This window comes from Hydra vulgaris, chromosome 14, assembly GCF_038396675.1.
Source record: "Hydra vulgaris chromosome 14, alternate assembly HydraT2T_AEP".
NCBI lineage: Eukaryota > Metazoa > Cnidaria > Hydrozoa > Anthoathecata > Hydridae > Hydra > Hydra vulgaris.
In genome coordinates, this window is record NC_088933.1 from 38159068 (window position 1) to 38179160 (window position 20093).

At 27.9% G+C, this 20093-nt stretch overlaps 1 protein-coding gene across 1 annotated transcript; it reads left to right on the plus strand.

Annotated features, from left to right (window-relative positions):
* Positions 1–8847: 8847 nt before the first annotated feature.
* On the plus strand, positions 8848–18148 carry LOC124806039 (uncharacterized). The gene is made up of 5 exons (XM_065818476.1): positions 8848–9052; positions 10746–10905; positions 11051–11264; positions 12681–15788; positions 17228–18148. The coding sequence occupies exons 2-5, from the start codon at positions 10857–10859 to the stop codon at positions 18039–18041; spliced, it is 4185 nt and encodes a 1394-aa protein (XP_065674548.1). The 5' UTR covers positions 8848–9052; positions 10746–10856; the 3' UTR covers positions 18042–18148.
* The last annotated feature ends 1945 nt before the right edge of the window (positions 18149–20093 follow it).

Consider the following 20093-nt stretch of genomic DNA (forward strand, 5'->3'; position numbering starts at 1 on the left):
TTATTGTTGTGTAAAGTGACGATGTTGCAAGTATTTGAAAGACAGCTATAACTTTTAGGTTATTTTGGTTAAACATTTTAAGGAATTTAAGATTTTAAGGAAAGCTTTTATCGATTGGATTAAGGAAAAATTTGTCCAAGTTTGTCTTGACGTTAATAGAAAACGGAGGGTTAAACCAAATAATGTTTTGTTCTCATAGTTTTGTGATTTTTATAGAGTTGTTGGAAATGGCAGCAATACATTCTTTGAATCCAATGGACTTAAAGGTACTGTTATAATAAAGAGCAGCTCTATTAAATACTTCTTTACTTGAGGAAATAAAACTTATACAGTCAGATTGTCACCTGGTTTTCTATACGGTTGAAAAGACAGGTTGAGCGAAATGTCAAGAAAGTTAACAGTTTTTAAATTAATTTTTATTGTTATAATTAGCTTGAATTTTTGCTTTTATTTTTTCAAAGTAAAACTTAAATTAATCTAAGTAAACAATTCCCGTTACCCTTTACTTGCCGCTCTTTGCTCGTCATACTCCTTGATTCTGCGTAAACCCGTAAGCTCTTACGAGAACGTAACTAAATTAACCGTATATAATAACCAACACAACAAACTTTACTCTACGATATCGTAACAAGCTCCGGATTTAGGCTACCCTTTTTATTAAGTTAAAAAAAAATAATACTTACAGAAATTTCCTGCCCAAAAAAATTTGCCGGCCTTGGCTATAGCCTACCAAGCCTATAGGTAAATCTAACCCTGCTACATATAGAAAGGTGTCTGTTTGTGAGTTCTGTATCTCTTCCAAAACAAATTTTGAAATAGAAAATGAGTCACTTAGAGGCATTGTCTGCAAGAACTGGATACCCACAAAACTCAAAGCCACCGATTCCCTTTTTATTTATTACAAATTAGCTATGATGATAGATGATAGATGGAAAATAAAAAAATACATTTTGTCCTAACTTTTTGTGACTTAGTCGAGGTGGGTTAAAAAAAATCGAAGAAATTTGGTTTAAAGACTGCTTTCATACAAATGAAAAAAACATACAAAATTTTCAAACCTTTTTCTAAATAAATACATAAAGAACGTTTGCATAAAATAAAATGAGTTTTTAAATATTGTCAGAAACTGGTAAAACTGTAAACAAGTTCTAAATATTTATTATCTATATTTAATCTTACTAATAGCAAAAACTTATAATACTAAATGCATGTATAGTTTATATTTTTAGTATTATTTAAACGTTGTAGACGGTAATAGTACTACCAAGTTTTTAAAAAAAGTTTTTTATTTGTTAAAAACATGATAAATGAAGATGTGATAAATAAAAGAAGTTACTGGCAGCAAAACAAAACACTCGCACTCTTTTTCAAATAAGGTAAAGCTTAAAAATACATTTTATTTGGTAAAGATTGAAACTTAATAAATATTTCGTGTCTGTAGGACCAAATAAAAGTATTGAAGCTAACATTAATTTTATTTTTATTAATTTACATTAATTTTATTTGGTATTAACTTTTACTCTTCCACCTTTTCATTAAATTTTTCAAATAATGCATTTTCTAAAGAAGTTCACAACAAATGTAAAAAATGGAGTAAAAAAGGACCAATTTTGAATATTGAAAAGAAACTATTGATTTTAATGTAGAAGGTTCAGTGGTTTTGCTTGCAATTACTAAAATGTTAAAACACAAGACATTTATTTAGAAAACTATAGACAATATTTACACGAGTTAACAACACAAAAAACTCAACCATTTGATTGACAAACTTCCTAAGAATCAAAAACACCCTATTAAAAACAAACTTCATTACAATTTTAATATAAATAGTAGAGCGGGACTAGTTGAGCAGTTTTTACTAAATCTAACAAATCTCATGTCGGATTTACATAATTTTTTCACTATTTGAAAATTAATTTAACCTGTGTCGTACAAATTTATTTCCCCCATAAATTTATTTCCGTGGCGCAAGTTTTGGTTACTAAGGATATTACGCGGCTTACGCATAAAATTGTCTCCCGACATAAATTTATTTCCGATGTGGAAATAAATTCGCAGAACATTCTACGACAACAGAACATACAATAGTAATCAAAAATTTGGAATCAGAATAAAACTTACAGTTTCTAAGTGATTTGTGATCTAAAAAAATTCCTTTTTATTACTTTTATTTTTTTTTTAATACTTTATTTATGAAATTCTTTTTAATATTTATAAAAGACAAGAAAAAAAAAAAAAAACCCAGTTTAAAGTATTTTATTTTGAAAATAACAAAATTATGTAAAAAGATATCTACGATCATCTTGATCGTAAGTTTAGACTCACTATTTTTTATTTTAAACTGAAAGTCAAGTTAATATGGTATGTGACCGCCTGGTTATCTATGCAAAGCCTACATATTCTTTTATTAGATTCAAAAAGATTTCGGCAATATTCAAAGGATAAACCATCATATAACTCTTCTAAAGTTTTGTATGATTTGATTCATCGCTAAATACTATTTTTTTAAATATCCTTATCACTCATCTTAGAATTTTTTTGCAAAATTGAAGCCGTTTGAGCCGATCTGATTGTTTAAGCATCGGTTTTTTAGCAGCAATATACAAGCATAGTTTACGATCAATTAATCTTCTATTTATTGTCTGTCTTGAGATGTCATTTTTAAGAGTTAGATTTATTTCTTGAGAAATTTGTTTGGCACTATACTTAGGATTTTTTCTGGCAATTCTGTATATACTATTCCTCTGAACTAGAATTCTAACTTGCATCTTTTGTTTGATAAAAGCTACTGTAAAAAGTATTTTTACAGAAGCTTTTATCAAACACACACACATTTTTATGTGTTGCGTGTGTGTTTGATTATTATATATATATATATATATATATATATATATATATATATATATATATATATATATATATATATATATATATATATATATATATATATATATGTATATATATTTAATGGATTCTAGTAAAATAACTAATAATAAAATATGAAATTTACCTTGGCTATTCTGTTCGTAAATTAGACATACAATGTCTAACTTACTTAACAAAGTGCACCAACAAGAAGGTAAGCCATAGGACTTTGCACCTCATATCTAAGTTGTAATGCTGCTTAAGGTTTGATCTCCAATTCTAAATTCTTTCCAATGTTTATTAGGCGTAAAAGTATTGTTAAACTGTAAAAGTATTGTTATTAACAAAAAAAAAAGCCCTTCAATTCTGGATTCTTTACTTATATTTTTGTTACTAATTGCATAACTGCAATTATTATTGCAATAACAATATAATAATATAGTAATATATTCAAAAATATCATGATATTATTATATTGTATTATTCAAAAAAATATTTTCTTATTTTATACTACTATATATAATAAATAAAAAATGATTTGAACAGTCTCACTATCTATAGGATCCACAAGAAGCTAATTTATTACATTTTTGTTTTTTATGAAAATCAAGCACTCTTTTTGTAGCATACACTAACAAAATTTACACATATTTAAATTTTTTTTATTTAGTAGCTAAAATTGTATTCTCCATCAGTAGGTTCATCAGGAAGCCATGCTTCCTGATGAACCTACTGATGGAGAAACATTATGTTGAAGAAATCTAAAAATTAGATAAGTGTTTTTACTAATTTAAACACACACACACACACACACAAATATATATATATATATATATATATATATATATATATATATATATATATATATATATATATATATATATATATAAATTAGTAAAAACTGGAACTTTTAATGTCAGTTTTTTTTTCAGCAGGATTATCAGGAAGCTACTTGATGATCCAGCTGAAGGAAATCCAGCTGAAACTGACAGTAAAATATTTGACATAAATGTGAATCAGAAATTCAGAAAAAACAAATAAAAACAAATAAAAAAAATATTACTCATCAGCTCGTTTATAGCATGAAAAACTACCATTATGAACATTAGAGGACTAGTTAAAATACAATTTTTGAGGTGTATTGCACATAGTTAATTCAAACAGCTAAAGTACACAAAATAAAAGATAAGAAAAGCGTAAACAATACAAGAAGTTTTTTGAAAATGGTTCAAGTAAAAAATAAAGGACATGATAAAACAACATAACAAAATTTTTAAAAATGTAACTAAATTAAACTTCAATACAAACTGTTTAAGTTTAAAGCATAAACTGTAAAAAAAAAATTTTCAATTTAAATCAAAAACCTAGTAAATAAAATAGTAGATTCTCATAAAATATACTAGAATGTCTAAATAAAAAAAAGAGAAAAAAATGATCTTTTGAGAAAACCATAAATAAATCATAAATAACTCATTTAACTAACAAAAAAAAAAGGAAAACTAAAACAAAAATAAAAACAACTAAAATAAATCAAAGCTATACTAAAAGTAAACTATTAGATAATACACAACAGACATTTTCATGCATTAACTTTATCTGAATATGTTTGTGACTGCTTCACAAAAAATGTGAAAACAATTTTTAAAGCTATTAAACTGAATAATTTTTCAAATCCAATATAAGAGGAACATTAACAAACATTAAAAATTGCAGATATCAATCGTACTTTCTGAATATGATCTTGGAAATGATGTAAAATGCTTAGCTTTGAAGCAATTGTGTAAATGCTGGCGCATTGCAGATTGATTGTACGAAATGGATGCAACATATTGTCCCATACTAATATCTACTGCAAATGCAATTGCAAACAAACCACAGTCAATTCCTCCAACTTGTTGCTGACATAATTGGTATTGACACATAACTGTATTTTTAGAACATGATATAATTGAAGCAATTTGTTTTTGTACATGCAAAGTTGGCATTTCTGTCTTCATTGAGTCATAAATTTGAACGACTCCATCGCTGCAACCAAGTGTGCTAATCAACAACCAGTGAAGGGATCTGTCATGCAAAATTTGTAGCATCTTCTGTGACTGTATACAGAACATAAGATTTGTTCCTAATAAGGTGTCTTGCATACCTTGAATATCAGGAAATTGATTTTTTAATATTACTTGAGCAGCATTAATTTCAATATCTCCTAACATGTTTTGATTCAGTATACTCTCAAATGCAGATATTGGTACACTAAATGTAATGCTATTTTTGGATGAATAAGTATCAATAGAGTCAATGTTTTTTATATAAATTTATTTTGTGATGACGTTATTTGACCAGATTTTTTCAGGTTCAGATTTTTTGACTGTATTTGTTGCAGGATAACTACTGTATGACAAATCTAAATGAGTTGCTTCTAAATGTTGAATATTAGTTTCTATGTCTTGACATGGATAATAAGGTTTAAGCTGAGAAACGTTTACTTTTGTTTTTAAAATTTCACCATTAAGGTTTTTTAAAGTGCATTGACCTTTTATGTTTAAATCAGCTAGAGTATATGGTCCCATCCACTCCTTAGATAAAGGCTCACCTTTGCGACCTCGTTTTCTTGCATTTAACTTCATCACTTGATCATTTATTTTAAATGTAAATGTCTTTATACCCTTTTTTGCAACTTTTTTCATATGTTGCTTACACTGCTTTTCTTGAGCAATTTTTATATTTTCCCTAACTTTTTTCTCAACAGCCTCACAATCATTAACTAACTTTTCTACTGTAAAGTCAGATATTTTTTCAAGAAAACTACTATTTAAAGAATCATCAGTCTCATTTAGAACATTAATCATCTCAATACCTGGAGGATGTCTTAAATACATTAGATAAAACGGAGTCATCTTTGTAGATTTCTGGCATGATATGTTCAGTCCATAAGCAATTGCAGATGTGTAACTAATACAAATCGTATAAAAAAATTATTGTAATAATAAATTATAGTGTATATATAAGGAAAATGAAATAAGAATATACACTACTAAACCTATCCCAGTCATTCATCTCATTATTAGTATACTTGCTTAAAGCACGTTTAAAAGTTTGATTTGTACGTTCATCTTGACCATTACTTTGAGGATGGTATGCTGATGTCACAGAATGTTTAATACCCATTATTTGAAAAATTTTATTGTTAAGCTATACATAAAAAATAATAAAAAAAACTAATAAAATAAATTTTCAATAACACAAAGAAAACAAAAAGTTTTAGAAACCTTTTTAGTCTTTACCTCATTCACAAATTCTCTTCCTTAGTAATTACTTTTTTTGGTGGACCATAAGTATGAATAGTGTTAACCAAAGCAGTAGCTACAGCAGCAGCAGATTTTTCAGGCAATACTCTAGCAACAACCCATTTTGTAAAAAATCTGTTATTGTTAAAACATATTTATTGCCATTCACTGTTTCAGGTAATGGACCAATTAGATCTACTCCTAAAACTGCCCATCTTTCAGTAACCTGAATTGGGTGTAGTTGTGGCGCAATTGTTTTTATTTTTTCAAATGATTGACATTGTTTGCATGTCTTGATCTATAATAGACTATATATTATTTAATTAGAGAAATACAATTTATAGTGTATATTATAGTTGCAAGTATAATTTAAATTTTATATTAATAATGAAAGTTACATGTTTATTATCTTTATATTATTAAGAAAATAAACATATAGCCTTCGTAAAAAGCAAATAGTACTTAACCCATCCTTCCACATCAGATGTAATTGACATCCAATAGCACAAATTTTTAATTTTATTTTGAGTTCTTACTATTCCCTGGTGTGCCCCACCAGCATCATTTTGAAATTCTTTAAGAACCCTTTTTCTTTCTTCTTGACTATACAAAACAAGTCGTAGAGATTCATCTCAAATATATTACAAACGTCCATCTAAATATTCAACCAAATTTTAAAACTTAGTTCAAACATATGCTAAAAGCCTAAACTTAAAACAAAATATTTAAAACTAAGTGGATAGTATTAGATACTGTGATATTGTGTTATTGCAATATTGTTATTATATTTAGATTATGTATATTGTGTTCCATTTTATTTTAGATAATATAATAAAAACCTTACTACTAAATTACTAGTATTAGTCTTGATCGGGTCTACTACAGATACCAAATAATTAAAATTCACTTGCCTATTCTTTTAAAATTTTTTGCAGCTATTCTGAGCCCACGTTTTTCACTGTTCAAAACAGTATTTGCATACTTTCCTTCTAATACGTATTGTCTTATCTCTTCGAGACGTAGCTCTTCAGATTTTGCATTGATCTTAGGCATTGCTTAAGAATAAATATAAAAATAATATATCATACTTGGGATGAAAGTTATTAATTTATTTATTAAAACCTAATGTAAATTTAAATTCACTTCTAATCAGGATAGGAAGAAAATTTATGGGTGTTGTTGTTTAGTTTGTATGGCGTTGTTTAGTTATTTCGGGTGGTCTCTTTAACCAATCGGCGTGCGACTCGGAAATAAATTTATGGGGGAAATAAATTTGTACGCCAGGGGAAATAAATTTGTACGACACCGGCGAAAAATTTGTTTGGAAAAAAAGTATACTTTTTGATTTTATTTCAAAAGATAATGCCTAAAGTTTGAACAATAGCATAAGGTAAGTTGAGCTATTAACAAGTTACTGAATACACATGGTACGAAACTTGCGTGAATCATCAATAAAACTTTCACTAACAGTAAGCGTGTGCTTAATTTATAAACTTTTTATTTTATACACTTATTTTATGACGTAAATATGAGAAGAAAAATTAATAGTAAGAAAGCATCATTTCATCCATTAGATTTTTTGTCATGTGATGCGTAGTTTTTGAGATATTTTAATGGGCCAACTTGCCCCTATGCTCAACTAGCCCCGCTCTACCCTATTTTAAATATTTTTAATTAATATTAAAATAAAACATTATTTTCTAAAAGTATTTAAAATAATATTTTCTATTTTTAATAGACTTGCATTTTTTAAAGTAAGAGTTACGCATGTCAATTACATGACTAACAAAAATCTATATTCAAAAAAACATGGAAAAAAAAAAAAAAAAAGACAGAAATACGGTGAACGAGTTCGTGAGTCAGTATGACACCTCTAGTATTGGGTACAAACGAAAGAATGGGTACGGAATGTCATAAGCTTGTTAAAAGATTGGCAAAGAAACCAACTGGAAAACACAGTGAAAAGTACTCGATCTTAATGACCTGGATAAGAAAGAAGTTATCTTTCGAGAAAAAAAAAGTAAGTATAGCCTACTTGCGCGTAAAAAATATGCGAATAAACACTCTGAAAAGACTTTTAAAACACTTTGACATTAATATTATTTCTATCCGGCGCAAAGCGCAAAATAAACATTTCAGTTATTATAATTCTTGACCTAATATTTAAAATCGAAAATGAAACACACAATGTTAAATAATATTATGAACGAAACACTTATACTACTCGCAAAGATTGTGCTCGAATTTTTAATTTTTTTGTATATATACCGAATATAAACCGAATATTTACATTTTCTGTTTATATTTGAGTTGAGTGTGTTCTTTGTTTATGTTTCTTTAACATTTTTATTCTTTGATTGTCATTAAACACAATTTAAAAGTTACAATAAATCGTTCTAAGCGCGATCATTAAATGTATGTTATAAGCTCGACCATTAAATGTTCGAGGCGTTCTAAGCGCAATCGTTAAATGACAAAAAAAAAAAATGCTATAAACATTAAAACAAAATGAAATGTATTTTCATTTTGTTTTAGGCTGATTTTTTTCTAAAATTGTGTTTTGGAATAAAATAACGAATTAGAAGTTTGAAATAAAATTATAAATTAATAAACATAATCTTGTTTTATTTTTAATAGGTATAAAGAAATTACATAATTGTTCTTGTTTTTCTTTCTCTGCCCTCAAGTAAACCTGTTTATCACGGTTCGATAGTTTTGAATGCAACACGCCAACCAAAAAGTTTCAATCTTTTCAAAACAAACAAAGTAGAACTTGAGAACTTTGTAAAAAAACAAACATCAAAAAAAGAAGAAGAAAAAATAATAAAAAGAAATAATGTTAAAAAAAAAAAGAATTTGAAATATGTTTGTCAGTTGTTTTAAATTTTTTCTTCAATACCCAGGTAAGAAAAATACCTATTGTTTAGGCGCATAAGCCGCGCTTAAAAAATAAGTTGCTTGTATCCAGCCGCGGCTTGCGTGCAATTAGCAGGAGAAATTGCAGGTAAGAAATTGGTCTCTTATTTAATGGTTCTTAATTACCTTTCAAAAGTTACATTGAAAAAAAAAAAAAAAAAAAATTAAATATGAGAATTATAAAAAACTTTATTAATGGTAGTCAAAAAACTTATTTAACATTGCCAAACTTGGTAAAGGATTGGTTCATTTAGTCGTGAAACTACAGATTAAATAAACCTAAGAATAAACAATAATAATAACAAAAGTTTTTTAATCTATAATTTAGAATCTTAAAAAATTTTTAAATTTAATATTTAGTAGACCTTTAGGTCTACTAGATATTGGATTTTAAAATTTCATTAATAGCATATATATGAAGAAAACTTACTTCAAAATATTCTACTGAATATAACTGTTTCGGCCGAGCATAAATAATAATTTATGCTCCCTTATTTTAAAAAACCGTCTCATCGGCCCTGTAAAATCATTTAAAATATATGAAGTATTAAGTTGATAGATTACATATGTAACTATGGTGACATTTGCGTGTTAACTAATTTCATCGAACTACTACCCAGTGGGCACAGGACCTAAATAAGATGTCTTTTGAACGTTTAAAAGACGTCCAAAACGTTCAAAAGACGTTTAAAAGACGTCTTTTTTACGTCCTGTGCCCAATGGGTAACTTTTGTGTCTTAATTGACGAAGAAAAAAAATTATATTAAGACACTTAAAAAGGATAAAAATATTACCGTCAAAAATAATAATTAAAAAAAATTAATTTATTATTTGACATTTTCATTAAATTAAGATTTAAGTTGTATTTACATATTTGAAATAAAAATGCTCAAGTCTTATTTTAAGGTGTGGTAAAGCTTTTATTTATTTTATTTTTTAATTATTATGCTGTTTATTGGTCATATTTGCGTTCACAAATCCGTCTCTTATTTGTCATCTTTGCTTTTACAAATCTATCTCTTATGTCAAAACATTAAACGAAAGCAGCTGCTTCAGTAACCTGTTAAACTGTTTTGAAAAAGAGTAACCAAGAGTGACTAAAAATTTGTAAAATTTTGATATTATTTTCTTCTTCTCTTCTATCTTCTTCTCCTTTTCTTTTCTATCATGAAGATCTTTATGAAGAAAATGATGGAAAAAGAAGATAAAAGAAGCTTTTGCGTTGAGTAAAACCTCTACTAACTGAAAACTTTTCTTTATATTTTCTATTGATTTTATCCAGAAAATGTCTCGATCTAACTGATTATTAGGATTGGTAGTTATTTGACTAGATATTATTAGATTAGTGTTAATTTTATATTCTAAACGTTTTCAGTAGTTCAAAATTCAAAACTGAAAATTTACGATGTGAAAAAGGCATCACTTCTCGGATAAAATAATGGCTTTCAATTGTTGAGATTTAGAGGAAAAAAATTAATTTCATCCTAATGTTTAAATATCTAAAAAATGCACGAAAATAAAATTTAAAAAAAAAAAAAAAAATGATGAAAAAAAATGTTAATATAATAAATTATCAAAAAATAATTTATTAATAAAAAATAAAACTTTGTTTTAGATGTCATATTAAAAGGCATTTTTAACATGACGTTTTATGTTTTAACATAAATTTATTATTTACAGAATTGGTTTAAAGTTTGGTTAAATTGCAGTTTGTTAAAAAAAAAGTGTCCATCAAATGGTTACTTCTACAGACACCTCACATTTTAAAGACATTTTACATGGTATAAGCACATGAAGATATTTTATTTCCTCGCTTTTGCTTCAACTGCAGCATTTTTTGGTAAGAGTTTGTTAAATTTTATAACTCAAACTTATCATACGTTTAAAAAATAATAATATTCAATAAAAACTAATAAAAATAAAATTTAATATTAATATTAAGGAAAATTGAAAAATTTTTATAACAAATTTTTTGACCGTTTTAGATTCACATCTCACTTGCCCACAATATCCCCCTCCAAACAATGGTCGAATGATATGCGATCATCTTTTGGGAAAATACTGCACCCCATCGTGTAATTTTGGGTTTGTACCAAATGGACCTCAAGCTTGGGCCTATGTTTGCAATCCAGTTACACAAAGATGGGGAACTTACCCTGACTCCTATCCATTACCATGGCCCGACTGTGTTACTCCAAAGTAAGATAAGTTGATCAAATTAATTTAACATTTGTAAATTTTATTCGGATTGTATATATGTATATATGTATATATATATATATATATATATATATATATATATATATATATATATATATATATATATATATATATATATATATATACATATATATATATATATATATATATATATATATATTATGTTATATAAATATTGTCTATCATAGGGGAGAATAGGATAAAAAAGGGTCTCTTTACAAAATATTACATAGACATATATCACATATTATGTGATTGCTGAAAAGTATATTTATTAAGAAGCACTATTAGTGCTCAAAACATTTCATTAAGTAGTTATGTCATTTGACATGAAAATGTAATAGAAACCATTTCACCATGCAACACACCCATAAAGTGCCTCAAGTAACACTAAGTTGTTGCAAAACGCATTAAACTTCTTGTTTGCCTTGTTATCAAAACAATTTTAATTTTATTTGTGCTGCTTTAATTACATACAAACATCTTGCTTTCGCACTGTCTAATAGTTTTAGAAAGAGCTTTTTTTATATTTTCATTTATGTTGCAAATACCAGGGAAAGGTTGCAAAAGTTGATCATGTTAACAGCGTATTATTCTTTGCAGCCGAAATATCATAATTTAAATAGCATGGCAACAGCTTATGTATTGTCACATACAACCAATGGAATTAGCAGTAGATAAGCATAAAGTATTGAGGATGTAATAAATCTTTGATGATCTTGTTTCGTTCTGATGTAAATACAAAATATTGAATAATAAAAAATTATAACAGGTATGGTAATTATTTTTAACAATAAAAAAATTAAAGAATATTAACTATACAACCAAGTAATTAAAATAAATAACACCATTGAACTTGTATGAATATACTTAACCAAAAAATTCGCAAAAAAATCAGTAGCTTACCCATTAAAGAGGTTATACCATCTTAGGAATCCGCTCATCTTGTGCAACCTTCCCCTATATTTGATGTAACTTTTACACAAAGCTATTATATTTAATCAAACATAAATTAAAATTAATATAGCATGCACGAAAGAAAAAAACAGAAAGCAAAACAAAAATCTATTTTAAATGCAATTTTTTTAAATGGAATTATCATTTGATCCCAAGTCACCGTCAAAAGGCTATTAATTTTTTTTTTAATTAGAAACTCTGATTGACAATTTGAATCAAAAAGTTAGGGCTATTGTAAGCTATAACATACAGAAAAAAAATAACAGTTTTTCTAAATGTTTATAATCTGCCTCACAATATTTTACAATAACGTTTACAATAACTGTTGTCTAAGTAAAGTGTAGGAAAGGGTCAATCTCGCCCTAAGGGATTGTTTTACCCTACTCTCTCCTAAGTTACGTAAAAAAATATATATTTACCTTATATCTTTTCTAATAGAGATCAAACATGGAATCCGAAATCTTTTTACATTTTAAATAAGACAAAAGAACCGGACCTAGAAAATGTTAATGGCGACAAAAGTATGACAAGTGTAGGTGACGTTGAAAAATCATATGAAGAAGACAAACAAATCAAAGGAGAGAAAAACACTCAAACTGAATTTTATAAAAAGAATATTATGGATGCAGCTTACGATATATTAAAAGTAACTCCAAAGAATCAGTTAAAAAATAAAGTCCAAAAACAGTTCGAAGTTTTAAACGATACTCCAACTGATAACCGTAGTACAAGCAAAACCTCGAACAAGTTAACAGATAAGTTAAGTCAACCACCATCTCAAAAAAATAACTCAAATAAATCTTCAAATACTAGAGATAACAAAAGTTATGTGCCAATGTTAACTTCTTTTAACGAAAATGAATCTTATGAAGCTGTTGATAAACTAGTCAATAATAAAACAAATGAAAGACAAATTGATATTACCAAAGTAACCAAAACACGCAATTTTGGCACAAAAGAGATTGATATTGAAGACCTAAAAATAACCACAACTAGAGACAACGTAGCTAAATTTGATAACGGAAAAAGTTTAAATGAAACAACAGCTTTTGTTCACAGTTTACCAAAAGATAATTTTGACCAAAAAAATATTGTTTTAGACAATATCACAACACACGCTATCAACAGTATTACACCACAAGCCACCAATATTTCAATTATTACGCAACAATTCAATGAAGAAAATACAAAAGATGAAAACCTTACAGTTAAAACTACAAAAAACAACACAAAGCAGGTATTTGATTTACAAACGCGAACTCTTGATTCTTTAAATGTTGAGCAAGAATTGCGTAACATAACCGATACTTTAAGAGAAATAGGACAAAGTATTAAAAGCAGCATTGTTGCTAAAACTTTACCATTGTTGCCAACAACATCAACTATTTCTAAGTTAAATAACACAATAATTAATAACACAAAAGAATGGAATAAAAATAGTACTCCTCAGACCGCAGATAAAAGTTATTATGCTGCAAACCACACTGTTCGTAAAACAAATAACTTATCTAAAAAAACTTCAGCAATGAAAGATAAAAAAAAGCATACAGCTTTAAAAAAGTTAAGTTATGAAACAAAGCAAATAAAAGCTAATCAATTTAACAACATAAAATCTTTCATAAAAGATTCTGAAGACAAACAGACTAACAATGATAAAGAGGCTAATAATGAACCTCCTCTTGTACCAGTATTTTCCAATAAAGATCTTAGCTTGTTACGTCATATGGTTTCTACTAATAACAAAAGGTCAGAAATGAGGCATTCTTCTCCATCTCTTTGGTCAAAAATGATGACTCTAACATCAACTAAAGACGATCATCAATTAAGAAGAGTGAAGCTTGCGTCTCGTAAAAAACTTGCAACAGAAGATTTAAATTTGGCAAAACTGATAATGACTGGTATTAATAATAAAGACAACTATCATTTTAAAGATAAACCAAACCCATTTTTATATAGTGGGAAAAGTCTCGGTCCAATGAATCAGTCTAAATTAAAAACAGACAAAGCTTCTACTCGACAGTACGTTTGGAATGGGGCAACATTTGTACCTTTGTCAGAAAACGAACCGTCAACATCATATTTGCATAGTAACGAAGGTGGAGGTTTATCAAGTACTTCTCGATACCGTTGGAACGGAGCAACATTTGTGCCCACTGATTTATCTGAAGAACTGTCCCTAATTCAATCTCAAAATTCCCAATTAAGTTCACTTCAAAGTCAATCACAAAATTTCCAAACGGAATTTCATCCAGCTGCAGTAGATACATTTCCAGAATCAGCTGCTGTACCGACTCAAACCGACCGGCTAGGAGAAATTATAAAAACAGATCTTGCGAAGGAAGAACCAGTTGTTACTAGAACACCTGCAATAGTAACAAACAAAGAGGTGCAAAAAATTCTCGATATTTGGAATGGATCACCTGAAATTTTAACTGAAAAGACACCATTAGAATTTAAATCAACGGAATCGACACCAATAGAATTTAAATCAAAAGAATCAATTAATTCCCAAATATTAAATAAAGAAAAGATAATATTTTTTCCAACACAACAACCTAAATATATGGAAACAACTCAACAATTTCCTCTGGTTCCTGTGACAATAAAAACAACAACTTTTAAAACGGAATTTTTTTCAAAACCAATAGAAATTAATGGACAAACTTATGTTCCTCTAACTCCAAATGCGCAAATAGATCCAGAAAATAAAGAAGATGATTTGTTATATTGGGATGGGAAACATTATGTTCCAATAAAATACCAAAAAGTGACTGTTCCAGGAACTATTTTATACAAGTTGGAAAATGGTATATACATGCCTACTTATTACAACGGTGGTAATATGCTTGATAACTTAGTACAAACTAATTTTCCTGGTGCTGAAACTAAACTAAAGGCTGAATCATTTGAGACTAAATTGCAAAATGAACCGTCTAATACTATGGGGGTAATTCAACATGCTGAAAACACCGAAAAGGTTATTTATCCTGAACGACCTCCATCATTAAGTCAGGCACGGGATTTTAATGATAGAGCCGTTGCTGGTCCTCCTCCGACTAACCCTCCACCAACTTCTAAAGATAAATTGAGTTCATCAAATTTTTACGCAAGCAATATGACACAATGGGAAAAAACAACGTCAACAAAATTTAAACCTACATCTTTTAATCTGATAACCTCTACAACGACAACAATACCGTTAACTGAAACAACTCACACTGTATTAACTACTGAAACAACAATGACACCTTATACCACATCAACTGAACTCAAACACGATATTCTACAAGAGTATTTAAAGCAACCTCATCAAGTAAATTATGCTGCAGATGATAGCCTTCGTGAGTATACAAAGCAACTCCCACCTATAAATCCATCTCCAGATGATCCATTTAGAGAAGATGTCGAAGATCTTGGCAACATTATTAAAACAGATCTAGGAATTAAAAATGAAATTGAGTCACTCACAAAACTTTTTGAAGCAGATTCGAAAGAAACTCCAGTAACAATACCAATAACTCATGCTAAAACCATTTCAGATATAAGGTTCGGTTTTTTATGTTTTTATTTACAAAATAATTTGTATTAACACACTTATTTTTACTTTTAAGTTAAACCATTTTTAAGTTAAAGGTAGCAAAATTAAAATTAGAAAACTTAAAAAATCAAAGCATGCTCAATAATTTATTTTTTAATAACCGACCAAACGACATCAAATTAACATTATATACTTAATAGTAACTAATAAACCCAATAATAACTATGTGTAACTCAGGATGCTGCTTTATCTCAAACTACGACAAAGGTGACCATATCAAATAAAATGTTAAAGTTTAACAAATGTATATAGAGTCGCCTAAAAACATTTTATTCAATATGGCCACCTTTGCCGTATTTTAAAATGAAGCATCATTTTAAGATACACATAGTTATTATTAGGATTCAGTTCACCTTCAGCCATGGAAAAATTATGTACCATAGGGCCCTAAAAAAAAACATTAGCTTCTTTTTTTTTTCATCAGGTTTTTAAAAATCAAGAAGCTTTTATCTGTAGCTACAACTCCCTCATGAATTGAAATAAGTATTTGACTCAAATGACTATTTTTACCTTAGACCGTGACCAGTTGTTAGGATACTTTAATACCACGTCAGCCATTTTTATGGTTTGTGGGCTAAATTTACAATATTTGATGTTTATTTCATGGAATCTGTTGGATGTTTTAGTATTTTGGCTTTAAAACAAACACAATAAATATTTCTGCGTTTTTCGTTGCTTTCACCCTTTAAAATGTTGACCTTAACAATGTAGGTAGTGTCTTAAGACACTCCAGCTTTTTTTGCAATTTGTTTTTCTTTAAGTATCTGGTACTATCCATGGTAGTTGTTTTAAGTATTGGTGTCACGAATATTCGGCAACTTAATAAAAAAGGCTATCGTTTAATTATCTTTCCCATTAAAGTTAAACCATGCTTTAAGTTCGGGTAGTCGTGAAATTAATATTTTAAATAAGTTTAGAGTTTTCTATACTAATTCAATCTATAGTATTTTCTGAAATTACCTCAGAAGTGCAAGATATAAGATACCAGCTCAGGTGGTTATTTTTGAACTTTTCTAAATGGTTTGAATAGTATGAAAGTTTTAGGCATAAATGTAGTTGAAATATTTTGTGTATCAGCCAACAAATAATGCATGCTTTGACACAACCTATTTATAAATGCCCACAGAGTAGTTGACTTATGCACTACAACGAAGCAAAAATTTTATAGATATAAGTTTAAATGCAAAGTTTAGCATTTTGCATTGGTAAGAACGTTTAAAAAAAAAAATCAAATCACATCACTTTGTCATGACGTTTTAAACTTCTGATATTTTAGATAGATGACAAAATATTATTCTCTGATATTTTTGGATATGACAAAATACATCCTGATGTCGTTCGTGTAAATTTTATCAGTAAACAACCCATAATAAGTTTTTTTTTTTAGATTACTAATGCCAAGTTTGTTTGGTCAAGAAGAATCATTAATTAGCCACAGTAAACCAGAAATGTCTTTAGCAGAAAAAGATCTTCAAATGGCTGATCAGTTTTTGAAAAAAGAAGAAGAAGAAAGAAAGTTTCCAATTCCTTCCACTGTTATTAAAGGAAATGACGAAGAGGCAATTAAATCCGGACAATTAAAAGAACTCATTGAAAAGAAAGAGCGTACAGCTCTTGAAAACCTAAGCAACAAAGAAAAGTACGATCTTGAAAAAACCTTATCTTCCGATATTCAAAAATTACAATCATCATTTGATAAAGATCATACAGTTTTGCTTCCGTCAATAAGACTCGATAAAGATCCACCTAACCTTTTGGCAGCAAGTGATCTCAATGTCGGTGACATAAGAGATTTATTGAAGATAACTAAGCTAGCAGAAAAATCTGCAAGCAAAAAGCACGGTTTACTTAAGCCTACCTTAACTCGTTCACAAGCGCGCAAGGTGTTAGAAAAAGGGGGTGTTCAACAGCTGTTGAAATATCTAATTTTATCGGGTACATCTCCGTCGACTATTGCTGCACTGCGAGAAAAAAATTTGCATAAGAAAATTTTGCCTGAATTAAAATTCAGTGATCAAGCTAAAGAAGAGTCTAATGTAAATGTCAAAGACACTGAAGAACTTAGAAAAGTAAACGAACAATGGGATAGGCGTTACAAAGGATTACAAAAAACAATTGATCACAAAGCTAAAAATCCCTTACCCAAATTCGGTAGAAAAAAAAGGTCAGAAAAAAAACGAAAAAAACGAGATAGGTTATAAAATCTTAAATACGAAACTAATAGCAACTAACATTTTTTATTAAATTGTTTTATAACTTTAGAAAGTGAAAATTTTTTTGAAAATTCTCAATTTTTTTAGCATAAAAACATGCACATTTATTTTTAAGAACAACCTCTAAAAATTTTATTTTTAAGAACAACACAAAAATCTTATTATTAAGAACGACACAGATTTTTTTTTTTAAGAAAAACGAAAACGGTGACTTAATCGATTTTATTGAATAAAAATAACAAAAAGAATTTTGGATAATTCGCTTTACGATTAGTAGGAGACAATTGCGTTTTGAGAGAAACAAAAAGAATCAATAATAATGATTTAAGAAATAAAATCTTTATTTTGTTCTTATATGCCGTATACTTATGTCCATTAAATATTAAAACTTATAAGAAGTCACTTAGAAAGTGACTTTTCATTAGTTTTAAATGAACTTTAGGACCTAGAAAAGTTCCATAGTAATAAATAGATCTTTAAAGTTAAAGATTTAAAATTTTTTCTGTAAACTTATCGAAAATGGACACTCGAATTTTTTTTTGCTAATATAAGCAACCTCTAATACATAATGATTTAAGAAATAAAGTTTTACTAGTAGGGAAGAGTCGTAAGAAGTGGGACATTCAAATATATTTCTAGAATAATTTTATTATCTTTTTTACATAATGTATGTATTGTACTAAACAAGTTTTAATAAATAAAGCATCATTTTGGCCACTAATTCCATCCTCTAAGATTGACTGCAGGTTATAATAAAGTATATATTTGTTTAATTTAAGAAGAACCATTCCGTTGGGGTAAAATGGGAAAGGTATGGGTTGAAGTGGGACAAGCGAGTAATTAACAACATAATAACATAAATTATTCGTTAAAAACTATTAAAATTGTAAACTAAGTATACTTCGTCAAAATACTTGAAAAGTTTTCACAATATAATTACAAAAAAGTAATCTGGGAGAAATAGGAATCAAATAATTTTTGTCCGACTTCATCCCTCAAAAAATTGTTCTTTAGGGGTAAGTTTCAAAAATGTGGTTTTTACCACACGCAGGAAGACAAAGCGGTGTCTACTAAAAAGAGGGAAAGAAATCTCATTGTTTATATTAGTTAAGGTTGATAAGAGACCTCTTCTAATTGGAATTTTTGGAATGTTCCGCTTCTCTCCACTCTTCCCTATATAATTTAAACAAAATCATTACAATGTATATTTTGTTCTTTGTTCTTTTGTTCTTTCTAAAATTTTTGTTCTGCCTTCTGTTTACTTTTAAAAAATGAATAATTTTTTGATGTGTTTGTCTTATTGGGGAAAAAGATCAATTTTAATATACCACTTTTAAATAAAATCTCTACATTATTGTTTATGATTATTAATGAGAGTTTATGAAAATAATCTTAATACTTTATGAATTTTTTGAAAATTAAAAAAAAAAAAACTTAAATCTGATGCTAAGGCATAACAAGTAAAAACGAACAAAGTATAAAACTCAAACATAATATATCTTTTTCTCAGTTTTGCACAGGTAACATCGTTAACAATATCTAGTTCCTAAATTAAAATAAAGTTCATTGCTTACTTCATAAGTTTTTGCAACACTGAGACCAAAATTTGCAACACTGAGACCAAAATTTGAAACACTGAAACAAAAATTTAAAACACTGAGACCAAAATTTGATTTCTTCATAATAGTTTTGCTCTTTGAACTACTTTTTAATTATTCGTCATACTTAAAATTATTAAAGTTAATATAATAGACTCATTAAAATTTACCATTACTTATTTTACTTTTTTAAAAAAAGGGTTGAAAAAATAAAAAAAATTGAGCAATGTAAAGTTAGAGTCTTGATTTTAGTTCAGTCTATAAATCTAAGTGATTATTGCAAATGCTGAGAATTTTAACACAATATTTCAAACCAATCTGAAAATATCAATTTAAAGTAAGTATAAACAGTTTAATATAAGTAAAAAATTTTGAGAACTTCCTGAACTTTTTAGCCACAAATTCGTTGTCAAGCCAACCTTTAGATAACCCCCTTAACCGA